The sequence below is a fragment of the Ascidia mentula genome, chromosome 8 (assembly GCF_947561715.1).
Source record: "Ascidia mentula chromosome 8, kaAscMent1.1, whole genome shotgun sequence".
Lineage (NCBI taxonomy): Eukaryota > Metazoa > Chordata > Ascidiacea > Phlebobranchia > Ascidiidae > Ascidia > Ascidia mentula.
The window spans coordinates 8,269,658-8,285,471 of record NC_138573.1 but is presented as its reverse complement, the minus strand read 5'-3'; the positions used below and the strand labels follow the sequence as shown (position 1 = coordinate 8,285,471).

At 37.8% G+C, this 15,814-nt stretch overlaps 2 protein-coding genes across 3 annotated transcripts; both read right to left on the bottom strand.

The window, feature by feature from the left end:
- Positions 1–411: 411 nt before the first annotated feature.
- On the bottom strand, positions 412–3,515 carry LOC145911253 (PDZ and LIM domain protein 3-like). 2 transcript variants are annotated; one of them, XM_082998535.1, is made up of 7 exons: positions 3,352–3,515; positions 3,140–3,291; positions 3,011–3,077; positions 1,646–1,725; positions 1,280–1,376; positions 1,088–1,215; positions 412–784 (listed from the first exon to the last, which is right to left on the bottom strand). In XM_082998535.1, exons 1-7 carry the CDS (start codon positions 3,457–3,459, stop codon positions 622–624), a joined length of 795 nt encoding a protein of 264 aa, XP_082854661.1. In that variant the 5' UTR covers positions 3,460–3,515; the 3' UTR covers positions 412–621. The 2 variants fall into 2 exon arrangements, with proteins under 2 accessions (XP_082854661.1, XP_082854662.1); XM_082998536.1 differs by lacking the exons at positions 412–784; positions 1,088–1,215; positions 1,280–1,376; positions 1,646–1,725 and adding an exon at positions 1,816–2,854.
- Positions 3,516–5,820: 2,305 nt separating this feature from the next.
- Positions 5,821–9,822, bottom strand: LOC145911255 (pre-mRNA-splicing factor RBM22-like). The gene is made up of 11 exons (XM_082998538.1): positions 9,780–9,822; positions 9,624–9,690; positions 9,033–9,086; positions 8,743–8,905; positions 8,553–8,653; positions 8,302–8,474; positions 7,716–7,925; positions 7,242–7,385; positions 6,549–6,664; positions 6,325–6,486; positions 5,821–6,096 (listed from the first exon to the last, which is right to left on the bottom strand). Exons 2-11 carry the CDS (start codon positions 9,675–9,677, stop codon positions 6,002–6,004), a joined length of 1,272 nt encoding a protein of 423 aa, XP_082854664.1. The 5' UTR covers positions 9,678–9,690; positions 9,780–9,822; the 3' UTR covers positions 5,821–6,001.
- Positions 9,823–15,814: the final 5,992 nt, after the last annotated feature.

The following is a 15,814-nucleotide window of genomic DNA, read 5'->3' as shown; positions in this document are numbered from 1 at the left end:
AAACAATTTTTTAGCCATCTTTGCGTTCAGCACCCAAGACTGCAAAACATACAAGGTAAGTCCCATGTTTATCGAGAAAAGTTTAGCGTTCTAAATTAATAATAATTGGATAAACTTGTAGCATTTACTAGCACAATAACGACGGGTTTAGATGTTATTACCCACAATATTTTACTATTGGTTGTTTTCTAGTTGGTGCGTCACCTTTGCTACCTAGAATATCAAAGACTTGTGACAACTCGGACGATTACATCTAATCAACTGGACTAAGTTATATACTTGAGTTCCGCGGAACTCTAGGAAAAACCAACTTAAAGGGTTCCAAGGATACTATCTGTTTTTTTTAACATTTTTTTATGTAACCTTGCCGGGGTTATCAATCAAACAAGTTTGGGAAACACTGTACTTTTGTGTTGAAGTTTTGTATTCCGGCTGTGTGCTGGCAAAGGCTGTACACTATGCGTAAAATTACCAAGAAGAAAAGCCAGTGCGAATAGTGAATCACGAAAACAATTGTACAGAAAAGTGCGACGAACAACACCCGCTATGCTCAGTTAAAAGGACGATAAGTTCCGCCAGTAAATTGTTGCTGTTAAAACGGTACGCTTAACAAGCAGACAATTATTGAACATCCACGTCTTCAGGTTGTACCATGCTTTGTAGCATTTTGAAGCTTCGAGACTGCACTGCTTTTCCCTTGGGTGTTGCATCTTGTCTATGTACTTCCCTGTACACAGCCGAGTCCGGATCCCTTGGCGTCTGCTGGCCTGTGACGTCACCGGCACTATTGGAAGATAAATGCAAACTCCAGTTTTAAATGCGACCAGTTGGTATATTATCGAATAAACGACCTGCACTTATCTATTGTGTGATAAAAGGTGCTTATGATGTCACGATGGATGGGATTCATTGGGGACTTTTTTATTTTTCGTGGTTATTGTTTATCTTCGTTGTAATTTTTTGGCACAAAAATACAAAGATTTCATCACGAATTGTTATACCACATATTCCTTTTTGCTTCATTTATGGAAATTTGGTTTTAAATGACGTAAAGTATAAACAACTAGTAGTTTTTTATACACTTTACCCAGGCAAAGAAACGCCCACTGATTGCGCTTGAGCTTGGACTGTGTCGATGATATTGTCGTTCGAGTACATTCCCATGGGCGTGTTGTACTGAGCATGGATAACCCGAGATTTTCCAGGGCCTTTCATCTGTGCATTGTCGAATTGTAATGGGAAAGTAGTTTAGACAAAGATTTACTACGTGGTCACTTACCACCATTGCGCCTTGCTTCGTTGCAGCGGTCTTCTTTAAAGCTGTCGGATCAAAAACTGGAACTTGAGTTGGTGCGACGAACGGCGCATGTACTAGTCTAGTTTCGAAAAAATAAAACCTGATCAAGGACTTTTTCAATAGAGGCAAATATTTTACTACATTGACATACAGGCTAACTTATAGACATACAGGCCAGCTTATAACGTACAGGCTAAATAAATTGTGATCAATTCACACAAGCGGTGTACGTTCTTTGGTATTGTCTGTCTTAGTTAGTATTGTTGCTAACCACACGTTTAACCACAACAACAATTCCTTGTCTTGGGACCACGTATTGCATTATGTCTATGCTATTATTTTTACTACCTCGGCGCTGTTGGGGGTCCATTGGTTGGCCGGAAGCCTTGAGCTGTGCGGTTGTGACTGGAGCCGACAGACTTTGGTGCCTGAAAGCACCACACTATTTGTTACTTCATATAAAACTTCTACGCAACCTTTCAGCAAGTTTTCTCTTATCGTAAAGTGCAAACTAAAAGCGATGTGTACAAACTTTATTATCGTTTTACCTTATCCTCCGCTGACATCTCCACACAAAGCCGTAAGCATGACACTGGTGCCTTTGTGCAAAACACAACCACACAACACTTATGCTATAAGGGATAATTCAAGCAGCAAACGTAAGCGATTAACAACAAGGCTGTGGTGGGTGAAAAGTGCGTCGCCACGTAACCTTAAGTCACATGTCAAATGTGGTGTGAATAGGTGTGCAGAAAGGCGAACTTGATCAAGGCGCGGTAAAAGTGCGTCGTTATGGCGATGCGTTCACGGTTAATTGAAAGTGAATGACGGTGTAAATTGGCGGCGCACACATTACTGCAGCTGTGATCACAAAATAGGCTGATTATAGCTACGGTAGTCGTTCACCAAGCTTAAAAGGCAATCGCTACGAGAGGGTAGAATTACAGTGTACATGTAATTAAGCGGCGCGCCGTAATACAGGTAGTAATTAGGTCTTTTATATAGGCGGTGGATACGGATGCGTGCAAGTGGCTATCGGCCACCCTCAAGATTTGAGGCAGTCCTGAATGGCAATCAATGGACGGAAGAAGTACAATCAACAATCTGACGTCATTTAAACAACAGCAATCACTACAAGCAAATGCAAAACACTCTCATGGTGAAACTTGATATATGTGGTATTGTGACGGTTGTAGTAAATTCCTACAAGTCAGAGCTGCGAACTTGTGCATTGTATGCTTCCTCTACGTTTGCACCAGAATATAATCCCACAGCTGCATTAGGGCCAAGCACATGCTTATTGCTTTCAGCTGCTGGTGCTTCTATAAAATCAGGGGTTGTAACAGGGGGGCCTCCATCTGGTTGACCTCTTGAATTGCCGCCATTTTTAGAGCCACCAGATGATTTTGTGGGAGCAGCTACAGATCTAAACCCAGCTTTCTTGGGGGCAGTTGTTGTTTTTGGTTGAGTCACATCGGTGCTGGGTGAAAATGGGGCAAATGGCTTTGCTGAACGATTATGACGAGCCACGCGATCCTGTTCCTCTTTTTCTTTGGTCTGTAGTGTGGTGTGCCATGCAAACAGGCAGGACACAAACATGCATTAAAAACATGATGGTTAGAATGCCACTTTAGGACAGACCTCACACACAGACTGTCAATTCTGTCACACAAATGTAGCAGGCAAATTTGCACAAAAAACACAAATACTCACATAAACACTTCTGTCTGCCTCCATTGTCATTTCTCCTGATGGCAACTGTGACACTTTGGCTGCATTTCTGCAAAGAAGTGTTGAAATAAATGTGGCCATGCTTTGACCAACAGCAATTCAGATGCTCACTTTTCTACAACCAAATACAATGATCCAACAGCTTGTTTGATTTTGGCCTCGCACTCATCCTGGGTCATCTCTCCAGCATATTGTCCATTAACTGTGATCAAAACATCACCCGCAGTAAGGCCACACTTCGCAGCTAAACTTCCAGGTGTGATCTAAAGATGCAAGTCAAGGTTAAAACAAAAAGCAAAGTTTTTATAAACAAGATACCTTACCCGTGTAATAACTAATGCTTGGTTGAATTCTTTTCCACCAGATAAGCGAAAACCCCATGGAGGAGAACCAAAAAGTGTGATAGATGTTTGGATTCTTGGCTGAGGCATGATATTTTTGAAGTCTAATGTTTTTAATATCTAAACTAGCGACCCAAATAACTGGAAACAAATCGTACGAAATAAAATCACACAAAAAGTGTACAGAAATTAAAAGTAGAAATAATTTTCCTAAAAACCTCAGCAATTTGCATTGAATGTAGTTTGAGAATTTTTTTTTTTATGATACTAACATATTTGTTTCAAAAGTTACATGCCACTGACCATATAAATTGATGTTTAATCGTTCATTTTAATATATTAAACACTTAATTTTGGCCTGGTTATCTGCGACCTACCATGATCTTGCTGTTCATTGAATAATTTAAGTGCCAGTACTCCATGAGGGGAATCACCGCATTAGAAACTTCCAAATATGGAAATAGCCGTAAACCCTTTGACAGAGACGAGTCCACCGTGTTGTCCCACTAGATTTTGCACCTAACCGACTCTTCTTCACGCAAAAGCTGTATTGCGTAATCGTTGACAAAAACGTTTCCTTTCATTATTGTTAAAACCAATCGCGCCAAAAACACACTCCCGAACTTGGCTTGTAACTGTCAACAAATACTTCGATGTGTTTTTGCTTTTGACTAAAACTTCTTGCATTGTCCAGTCTCAGCTTATGCTATTATTCACAGGCATTTATCATGACAAAATAAAACCTGCCTGCGGCGAAACAAATGTATTTATGGTCACAGACAGCAGCAGAGTAATATATGTCTTCCACATTTGACTTCATTGCTTTTAAGCTGTTGAAAAACGGTAAAAATCGTCCCAACGAACACACGAACTTATCTCTGCTCTTCAACAGGATACCGAAGTACATGCCTGGCAAGACTGCCTGACGTAATTTCCTGATATGCGCTATTCGGTTTAGTTAAGTGAACCCTCAAAAGTCTTTCACGCTAAAAACCCAAACTTTAGCCTGTTACGTACCTTTGTTAAACTGACGATCATGTAAAAGCTGATATTTACCCAAGCCATTACTACTCGGGTGTGGCATTTGTACAAACACAAAACTCTTTGAAGCGTTCTGTTCTTATTAAGTCGACATTTCACGCAGTTACCGAGGTTCAACTTTATAATCAGCGTGCTGTTATAACAAAAACACCTTCCATCCTATAATTCCGGACGCACATCGATCAATTTGAATAAACAAGAAGTAAGGCCGCCAACGCAAATGACTAACGAGTTCCCACCGGCTGCCGGGCGTCAAACATACGTCACAAAACCAGATCACAACTGTCGAGATTCATTTGCGCTCTGGCAGCAGCTCACCACAGAAGTCGTTCTCGCAAATTCCGTTAACTCGCACTCTCAACTAAGCTACAGCCTCGCTCACAGCATGACAGCTGAATCTATTACGACTGATAGCCAACTGCATTCTTCTCGCCGCGACGTTAGCTCGCAACCGAGGCCAGTAGGACCGGGCGCAAGCATTCAAATGTCACGCTCCCCAGGTTTGTTCAACGCGCCCGTAATAAAAGCATGCCCACCAACAACGTTATTGCCACCAACAGTCGATGGGGTGCCGGCAAATTGCCGTTCACTTATTTACGAAACGAGATGGACAGTTCGTGTTAGTTTAGTGTTGTTGTTGTTGCGAAAGACATCTAAATGTCTAAAGTTTATGACTTGCGTCATAAAATTCTGTACCTTTGTACAATCTAAAAATCTGTATAACTCTTTGCGGTTCCGAACTGAGCTCACTGAACAAACTGTCGAAGTCTATGCTGCACCTCGTGTTGTTTGTTCGGTTGACTATAATTTAAGGGCCGGCCTCTACAAATATTGTCAAATGTTGTATGTTTGTTATCCTTGGGAAAGTGACACTAAAATTCACGGTAAAACATAGCGAAGTGAGACCAAGGAAAAAAGGCAACTGTAATGGCAAAAACTGTGGAAAACTAATGACTTGCAAGATATATGTTTAACAAGTGCAAAATACAAATATATTAAGAGTTCTCTAGTAAAAGTGTTTTCCGCCAAAAAAAACATTATAAATGTATTTTCTAGTGTCTTTTCACTGGAGACGGGCACACACTTTGACCACCACTACATTGATCATTAGTAACACTCGATAGAAATCATAGTTTCGGGTCTGCTTACTTTCAGAGGCATGTATCTTTTGGAATGCTGATTAGCTTTCGGAAAGTTCCAATAAATGATAAATTTTATTTGCCATAATTTTGCAAACCGATAGAAAAATGTTTCGCATCTGATTAAGGTCCTCACTAAATAGAAGATTTTGCCTCCACTAACAAACATACCCACATGGCACAATACTATTTTTCTCCCACGAACTACGTGGTTTGATTTTCCCTGAAACAGTGCAACTATTTAATAACACTGAACCCACACGTTGGTCCCAGTCAGTTTATTTAGGCGAAAATCGGTTTTGGACACATCGTAAATGTAACTATGTCACACCAGTTGAACGCCGACGTTACTGCCGCTCACTCACTCACTCACTCGCCGGCACCTTGGGAGTCCCATAAAAACATTACCAGCGTGGGACCACAAAATACACAAGCTATGATGGAAATAGTTTTCACTTCATGTTCGACCCCATTCTCTGAGGATCCTGTGATGGATAATGGACTGGCATCCGAGGCATTGGCATGTTGGATGGTCCTCCACCATAATCTGTGTGACACAACACAAAATACAACAATCAGGTTGATTTGTTTTCGAAATAAAAACAATGGAAAGGATTGCTATCATTCAAAGATATACAATTACTTTTTTACCCCTGGGCTGTACACTGCAACAGTATGACCATTGTAACTCCAAAGTTATTGACAACAAATTAGCTAAAAACATAAACCCAACCATAGACCTAAAATAATTATTTAGTCTTGGGGTTAAACTTACTCTGGGGCATCATAAGCATTGGAGGGGGCATTCCCATCATTCTCGGGGGCATACCTCCCATTCCCGGTGGTAGGTTGGTTCCTGGAGGTGGTGGCTCCACCATGTTTCCTCTCTTGAACCCTTGCCCTGATCCAGTTCCAACCTCTGATGGCAGCGGTAATGCTGTTTTTTTAACAGAACATATGTTCAAATATTTAAAAAACATTAAGAAACAAGATTCCTACCTCCTGGAAGACCGGGAACAGGGTCATAACTGTATTGAAAGCTTGTTCTGGCCACTTTCCCTGTGTCAGAGTCTTTCTTGCTGCTTCCTTGTGATTTTCCCCATCTTACAACCAGTCTGAATTGATTTAGAAATTTGTGTTAAATGTACAAAAATTAGATCATAATGTATTTAGTGGCTCATGCAGCTATATACACTAGTAATTGAAATAGATTTTTTGGTATGTACATATCTGTACCAATACATTATTCCCAATTAGCCAGACCCCGTTAGGGTAGCATGAAAATCCCATTGTTAGTTCGAATACATGTGATATCATATTAGTTTTTGAGCATTGTTTGTAAACAAACTGTACTTGTTTTTGTCATTGGGTAATTTGTTTGGCATTGTTAACAGTTTAATATTGTTTTCATTTACAACTACATGCAAGCAACACTATGATGTGTGGTGTGGTGTGGTGTGGTGTGGTGTGGTGTGTGTAATTTGTAACAACACATGTCAAAATTTATGATGCAACCAAATATTGATAGTTCACATTTGGCCAAATCTAAATATTATCTGTGTGTGTACATTCCCAGCAGCAATATGTTACTGTTTGATATAATATGGCAAATATGTGCCAGTACCACCACAAGTTGGTGGCATTTTATATAATTGTTTTTGAAGTGTGAAATAAATTTGTGAAGTAACATACCTCTTTCCCTTCAGAATTAATCTGCCTGCACTTTTTTGTGCTGCCAACTCTGCCTCACTCCGTCTGGTGTATTGAACAAACGCACAGTTTTGTTTGGTGGCCATGTGAATCGAGCGAATCTCACCAAACTGATAAAAGTGATTTCTGAAAAATAGAAACCACTTAACTAAAACTGTACCGAAAAAGGTTTATAGTTAGAGTTGATTGACCAAATTTTGTCTTACAAAATACAAATTTGATTATATCTCAGAAACTCATTTTTGTCTGGCGTGTTTACCTTTCCCATCTAAACATACCTATTTTTTATCAAACACAAATGGTTAGTGATAAGACATAGTGATGGATCAGATCCACATTATGTAATTTTAAATCGAACTCAAGTATTAAAAAGCATCTGGGTTATTTTTTGGTTGATGATAGCTATGTTTTAAAACAGTAAATTAAAAACTGTGGGTTGAGCAGTTCTGCATTTACCTCAGGTCATCTTCCTCGATAACATCACCCAAACCACCAATGTACAGAGTAGTAATTGTTTTGTCTTCAGGTGGAGCAACAGCTTCTAGCTCAGCTGCTTCTGCAGCTCGGTTTAAAAGTTTGTTAGAAACAGGATCGTTTATTCCATAGTAACGGTCCTTGATGTTTTGGTCAGATAAAGGATCATCAGGATCTGTTGGTTTTTCATGTCTGCAAAAAGCAACACCCCAGCTAAAACAGTTTTTTGTTCAAATAAAGTACCTAGACCCCGCAAACTTTGAACTCTTAAAATTAGGAATAAACCTGACATTCAGGAATAAATCTTAAAGAAATTCATCTTGGCGTACACAGAGCAAAAAGTTTTTTTAACATCTGAACACAACTAAGAATGTGCAAGAAATGGTTTAAGTTTTAGTTGGGCATGGCTGGACACTGTCTTTGATACGTCATGGTAAGCATAGTAGAAAAATGTGTTGCATACAGATTTGGACAACTGTACAATTCTATTTGACTACTTTAATTCAGAACAACTAAGTAGCAATAACATTAGTTCCAATCAAATTTTCAACTTAAAGTTTGTTCATACCTGTAAGGACACTCCTCCCCACGCTTACACTCGCCCTTAACCCAGAAGGAGCAAATGTGTGGTCTGTTACGCTTGTAGTATGGGGCAGTTCTTGCAAGCCTCATAAGAAGATCACTAGGAGCTTGAGCTTTGCCGACAGAACCAACAGCTACAGTGCCATCAGTGTTGGCAATCTGTGACAAAATAGCTTATGTTTTAATTCTGTTATAGCTGTTTTCAACCCACAGGAGCAAAAAGGTGAAAATCCATACCTCTCTGTCTGCATTTTGATGAAAGTATTCTTTGTTAACATCAGACTTCGCTAAGTCATCTTTTATTCCTAAGGCGTAATCTCTTGTCTGTACAGGCAAACCTGAAATACAAATCAGAAAGATACATGAGCAAATTAACAATTTTTTCATTTGATGTTCTTGGCCTGGTGTCATTGAATTTTAAACTAACCATATTCCAAGTCAAGAAGGCAGGTCTGGCAGATGTTTTTCAACTTAGAGCAAGTCTGACAGACTTCAGTTTTCTTAAAGCGCATTCTTGCTCCTGGACACCACCGGAAAACAGTAAATGGACGATCGCAAATCTTGCATTCTTTTCCAAACTTTTCTTTTGTCTGCAAATTTACATAATTTAATAAAAACTTGTTGTCTATTGAATATTTTTCTTTTGTAAAATCAAGCTGCTAGAAAATAAAAAACTTTCAAATGCATGTTTTTGTGCAACTGACATGTCATACTCACCATTCGTATGTAGGGGTTGTCTCCAAGACATGTTTGACACAATACTGGAAAATCCTAAAAAATATTAGTTCGAAATCTTTAAAGATTGGCAATATGGAAGTATTTACATACATAAACTATTTAGTATGCCATACAAATTGTGATTGAGCAGCATTCCGTTCTCAACCATAAAATTGGAGCAGCTCTCACTAAACTACTGGAACAATTATTAACAACAAAAACAGTACACTAAATTGTTTGTTAATTTCATTGCGTTCTTGTGGTTTGTTGTTACAAATTTTGTTTTAAACACAAATGGAAAGGCTTAAATTTTATGTTGTTTGAGATAAAGCATATAAATAATAAAGACCAAAGGAAGCCATGTGCAGCTAAAAAATAAAGACACCCTGTCAAAACTAAACGACATAAAAATGACAGTGCTCATACTTTCCGAGACACAAAACTTTAAATTAAGGGACAACCTTAAAAATGAGGATCGTGTAGTGACATACGTTACTTTACATTCACATTTTTATTGTATTATACGATTTGTATGTGTAATTGTATGTTACAATTTGTAACCAAGCAAAACTGTGTAATATTAAAACTTACCGCTTCTTCCCAATTCTGTCTGTTATATCTGTTTGCTCCCAAGGACGTTGCCATGTTTTATCTTATGCTTAGTATTAAGAAACTAGTGCATGAAGAAAGAGTATTACTTTACTTAGCCTATATGCAATTTTTTGAAATTGTGAACTTTTAACAAACCGGAAAAACTTGTACAATATTTTATTTTCCTCAACAACATGAAATTACCAACGCAAAAAATTAGGCTCTGAAACACCATCAACACTCTCAAAAAGGCTAATCACGAATGATAAAATTGACAAAAAAGCAACAAAACGCACACAAGCTGGTTGGATACATAATGAAATCCCATGAGAGCAAATGTTGTCAGATAAAAATGTTTCAAAATGTTTTGTTGAATGTTTCATTGGCAATCTGCCCCCCAAAAAAACACAATCCGTAAAAATAACCCGAACTGGATGCCGAAAACCAGCCCAATTAGGTAGGAAAACCGCCACCCCGGCAACACTGACCGCTGATCTGACAACACCGGAATGAGATAAACGAGGCACAAATACCTTTAATCTACAGAACATTTAAAAAGATTGATTTCCGCAATTTAATCTCCCAGTAAGTAAAAAATAAGTTTAGAATTTTGTTAAATTATCCATATTTTGTCACAGTGCTATACGCCTTAAATGCCAATGAATGTTAAAGTTCATGGACTGTACTGTTGATACTGCATGCTTTTGCGTGTGTTCTGCTTTTAGCCCTACACTACTTTGTTCAGGTTGTAACGTTACAATTCTTCAGAAAATTAGTTAAATATATCAAATCGCGGTAAAACAAGTTTGTTCGTTAGACCTGTACCAGCAACAACAATATATCCTGTCATGCAGGCAATTGCAGTGGTTTGTCATGCAATAAAGTAGTAATTGTGACGATTGACTGAACCCCAAACAAGTTAAACGTAACAATGAACCGTATCCTCGCAACCAACGCAAAACAATGGACAAGTAAATGTGTTTTCAAAAATGGAAATTTAGAGTGTAGTAAATCAAAGAGGGAAGAGGTTATATTTATTGAGGTGAAGTTTTAAAGATATCTTACAAGAAAACAATGGGAAATTGCTTCGGAAGAAAGAGTGCTACAAAAGTAAGACTTACGCTTGTCTGTAACACTGCGTATTAGCTTTGACTTTTTTACCTTTTCGCAGAAAGTGCGGCAAGTATCGAAGGATGTGCCTCTTGAGTTGGAAGTGATAGAAGCAGCACACGGGACGAATGAACAAGAAGTTCCTCTGGTAAACTTCATAAAGCTGTCTTGAGTTTTTAGTTTAATATAAACTGTCCTTTTTTGTTTATATCCACTTTGTTAAAGTTGTATACTTGATATAACTAAACTTAATTGTGTTTTATTTTGCAGGAAAAAGTTGCTGGAGTTGAGAAACCGGGTAAAAGACGCTCCAAATCGGTATGAATATTTTCGACAAAGATGTTTTTTTGTTTTTATCAACAAAAACTGCCGTTTGCAGAACATCCAGGGGAAGTTGGTTACTGTTAAAGTTGAAGTGCATCACAGCTTTGATAGCACAAGTGTCGGCGAAAACGTATGTGTCTGTTTTTCCTTTGAGTATTTGTTTAAAAATCTTTTGATTTAATTTATTATATATTGCTAGATGGAAGAACCAATTGCTGCCGGTGATAATGCGTCTAATCAACTGAAGGCGGCTTTGCCAACAACGGTATAGAGATACTTGTGGATAAACGTAACGGCAAGAAAGTGATTTATACGCTTTGTACAGGATGATTCTGAAGTCAATGAGAAAAAAGGGAAGCCCTACACTGTGTTGGACATGATGTTTTCCAATGAAATTGGAGGCCTCATGAAAACTCTGGACAACGTTTTCGATCGCGTTAGTTTCCGAATTATCTGTCTACGCTCATGTGTTTTTGAAATTATTGAATAGAAATATGTTTTATAGAATGCGATTGGAAACTCCATGGTTGGATTTTATGCTGGAATCGAAAACAGGGGAATGATCATCAATTTGGATGAGCAACTGCTGAGCAAACTTGATGATCTTCCGCAGATCCAAATCCTCTAATTATTAGATACAAACGTATCATTTATGAGGCAAACAGAGCTCTCCAGGCAAAAACACTATTTATTGTTATCGACCACTTGGTCTCTGTACAACAAACACTTGTTGTTACTGTATGGCGAATAACATTTCTGTTTTTGCATATTTTTCTTGTACAATTAAACAAATATATATAAGTAATAAAAATTTGTTTATCACTATAATAATTATCCAAAGATGTATAAACCAACAATGCAGCAACATGATGACTCAGATTATCATGGTTATCTATAATTTCGTGTTGGTTCAAACTCGTTTTTCGAACAATCGCTTCAAATGTCAATTAGGATTTTCTGTTCTCTACAAAATTTACACTAAAAGCGTAACTTGGGTATAGGCTGTTAAGGCGTTTCGACAGAATTGGCGACTTGGACTATTGAGCGCATATTTGAACCTTCACAGAGAGGCAAACGATGAGTTATGTAGAAACTTTCTTTTTGTTTCTTTCGAATAATTCATTAATTTAGAGGATTCGATTTATAATATTCGAGGGAGTTAAAATACCAAACATTAAAGATCATTGAGTTTTGGGGGTGGAACAAATCATGTTATGCGCCCACGAATTGAAATATTGAGGAGGACAAGCCCCCTGCACCCCCAAGGATTTCCGCCCATGTTACAAACTATTGTACATTTATCAACGGATGTGTAAGTAACAAACAAAACGTTTCCTGAAATAATTACGTTAAACTTTGGTGAGGGTATATTTTGTTTGTATTAGTGGGAGTTAGACGGCGGGCTCGTGACATTAATTACAGCATAAACCAACCAATAGGTCTGTATGTTCACTGGGATTCCATTATGCAGTTATTGTTAATAGCAATTAAACTGATATTTGATCGTTCTTTTGGTTTGTCTTGGAATGTTTTCCAATGATTCGGTTTATTTTGAAAAACGTCCACTTTTCTTGTAACATTTTGCAACAAAAAACTTTCAAGTAGTAAAACTTACAACGAATTGAATAGCTCATATGTTGTGACCTGTCCTACTCTGATGGCAGGGGTGCACAACTCAAACAGTTATCATGACATATTGGTTGTTCATTTAGGTATTCGTCACGTGCCAAACATTTGTGTTTTTACAGAGGGGAGATGTCTTAAGAAACATTTTGTATCTTAACTAATGCACGATTATGAACGACCTCACAGGGAAATACATGTTGGTCAAAATCACCCCGCGTAACTAGTGTTGTGCACACCTACCTAGTGGTTTGCTGTTTATTAGACATGTTCAGTTTCTTCCCAAGCAACTAAAAATGAGTATCAAACACCCGGAAACTTTCGGTGGTCAAGTTTTCTAACTGTAACATAGTGATTTGCCAACTGATCGCAGCATCGACGCAGAATTCGCAGAGCCAATATATCGTCTGCCGCATAAATCTAATCTGCAATGGAAGGAAAAAAACATTCGTTCAATATATTGTATTTACAATTCAACGATCTTTGCTGGTTGTACTATTCCTTTGATGTCTCATGTAAACACAAATTCACTGTGACGTCATTTAGGTCACGGTATCCAGGCAAGCCTTAGTGTTTGGTTCTAAAACAGCAACGAAAACTCTCAAAAAGGCAAAACACGAATAATAAATTTGAAAAAAGACAACACAGGGCACACAAGCTGGATACATAACGAAATCCCATGAAAGCAAACGTTGCCAGGTAAAAATGTTTCAAAGTGTTTTGTTGAATTTGTCATTTGCAATCCGCTCTATAAAACACTGGCACAGCCCGTAAAAAAACCCGCAACTCGATTTAAAAAAAACAGCCCAATTGGGCAGGAAAACCGCCACCCGCAACGAGAGAAACGAGGCACAAGTACCCTTCATTCATAGAACGTTGAAATATAGTATATTATGCTGAAACCATAGAATACTAACCAAAACATGAAGCGGAAAATCTTTTTCGTCACGCATGAGTAACACTTTATGCAAAATGAAAAATGCATTGGCTTAAATACGATTTTGGCGGTTTTCAGCGTGGCAAAACTTTAAGATAATGCGACATAGTGCAAGGGTTTAAGTGAAATGCAAGTAGTTTTGTCATGATCTTTACAAATATCAGGATGGTTTTAAATATAACGCGCTAAAATATATTGTTTAACTGTGTGTTTCTAACCTTACATGCTGAAAAATTATCAACACATCATCGCGTCAACCTCAAAGACGACGTAAGACATGTAATTACTTCATTCAAGTGATTACGTAATTTTTTTGATTTGCATACCTGCCTCAAAATCAATCATGGGATTCAGAAACCTAATATCTGAACAAAACAGAGCCGCAGGTCACAATTTTGCATTCATCGTTGTGTATAGCCTACGTAGGGTGTTCTCATCAGTGCAGCTGTTGAAGTGGCACTGTTCTGGCTTCTACACTAGCAGGCACACTAAATTCCACTTTGTGGTACCGTTCAGGTGAACGTCGATCTGTTGGTACCAAACAACAGAGACGAACCACGACCTGTTCGACCTGTAAGGTCTCATCAGTGCAGCTGTTGAAGTGGCACAGTGCATGCTAGAAGCCTCTACACTAGCAGGCACACTAATAAATTCCACTTTGTGGTACCGTTCCGGTGAACGTCGATCTGTTGGGTAACCTATACTTAGTACCAAACAACAGAGACGAACCACTGTGAAGCAATATATGTGCTAAAAAAGCCATAATATTGGCGAGCTGCAGACAGGTGTTTTTGCGTTTAGCGCTATCAGTTACCAAGCAGATCCGTTTGGCCATAGTGCGCTCCACAGTGGTTCGTCTCTGTTGTTTGGTACTCAGTATAGGCTACCCAAAAGATCGACGTTCACCGGAACGGTACCACAAAGTGGAATTTAGTGTGCCTGCTAGTGTAGAAGCTGGCACAGTGCCACTTCAACAGCTGCACTGATAAGACCTTACAGGTCGAAACAGTGGGAGTACACACCCTGTCTGTAGCTCGCCAATATTATGGCTTTTTTGCGTATAACAAAATGTTTCATAAGGTCAAATTTTTTTGGCTTTATTTTCAAATTGTATTTACTTTGGTTGACTATATTTAAATTTGGCCTTTTTTCATCTTTTTGTGTAAATAAATATTTATAAATGTTGTGATTATGTAAAAAAATTGATATGATCAGATAAATTATTGTGCCACCTTTTTTTCCATTGGTTCTGAGCAATTCATGCCACATATGAGCCGATGCTCTGTGAATAGCAATGAACCTGCTTTTGTTGTATCATTAACCTTATTTATATATTTTTCCAAACATCACTGAGTTTTCTATTTGATGTTTTTGTATATAAATATTTGATTGTATATATTGGCTTTTAGGTCAGAAAGTTGGGCTTTTAAGTGCTGATTAGTCTGATAGCTCTAAAAAGAAAACACATTGAATTTAAAGGAAGTTGTTTTTTTTAAACTTTTGCATCGTAATAGAAATATATTTCTTTACTCTTATCATACCACTAGGTTTAATGCTCATGACACAGTTGAAAATATTTAATATTTTGTTGAACTAAACACAATTGCCTTTTGCTTTACCCAAATTGGAACATAATATATACAAATATAACCTTTTTCACTATATTTCTTCTTTGCAGACCAGTTATAAGTAAAACACATAAGAATTTGATGTAGATATGTCTTTATTAAAATGAGTAGGCTATATTCCAAAGAAACATGTCACGTTGAAGTAAAAGTTTTCAGAATTTTTGCATGTAAACACATACATACCAATTTTCGTTGGTTTATGTTGGAAGTGTTCCCACTGCCTTTGAATATTTTCAAGCAATCAACATATATTTTGTCAAGGCTTAACTTTTTCAAACCCATCTGCACAAAAATGTTGTTTTGTGCTGGATTTTACTGGCAACATTTGCGCTCAGCTGTACCAACTTGGTATTTCCTGATATTAACTGATTATGAAAATTTAGTTCATTATAATATCCATCTTGAACAAGATGCAGAAATCCCAGAAACAAGCAGTCATTATATCGTTTGTTAACTTTTTATGTCAAAATGACTTTTGCATAATAAATATTCTCAAAACACCACATAACTGTGTGCAGAGATACTGTCCTAGGAAAAAAATAGCAAGCAAAGTAGTTGATTTGACATAA

Coding starts and splice junctions, on each gene's coding strand:
- LOC145911253 (XM_082998535.1), bottom strand. CDS start 3,459: ATGCCTCAGCCAAGAATCCAAACATCTATCACACTTTTTGGTTCTCCT. Junction 3,078..3,139: donor TTGTATTTGGTTGTAGAAAA/GTGAGCATCTGA, acceptor ACTTCTTTGCAG/AAATGCAGCCAAAGTGTCAC. Junction 1,377..1,645: donor GGACCCCCAACAGCGCCGAG/GTAGTAAAAATA, acceptor TTTCGAAACTAG/ACTAGTACATGCGCCGTTCG.
- LOC145911255 (XM_082998538.1), bottom strand. CDS start 9,677: ATGGCAACGTCCTTGGGAGCAAACAGATATAACAGACAGAATTGGGAA. Junction 8,906..9,032: donor ACAACCCCTACATACGAATG/GTGAGTATGACA, acceptor GTAAATTTGCAG/ACAAAAGAAAAGTTTGGAAA. Junction 7,926..8,301: donor GGGGAGGAGTGTCCTTACAG/GTATGAACAAAC, acceptor TGCTTTTTGCAG/ACATGAAAAACCAACAGATC.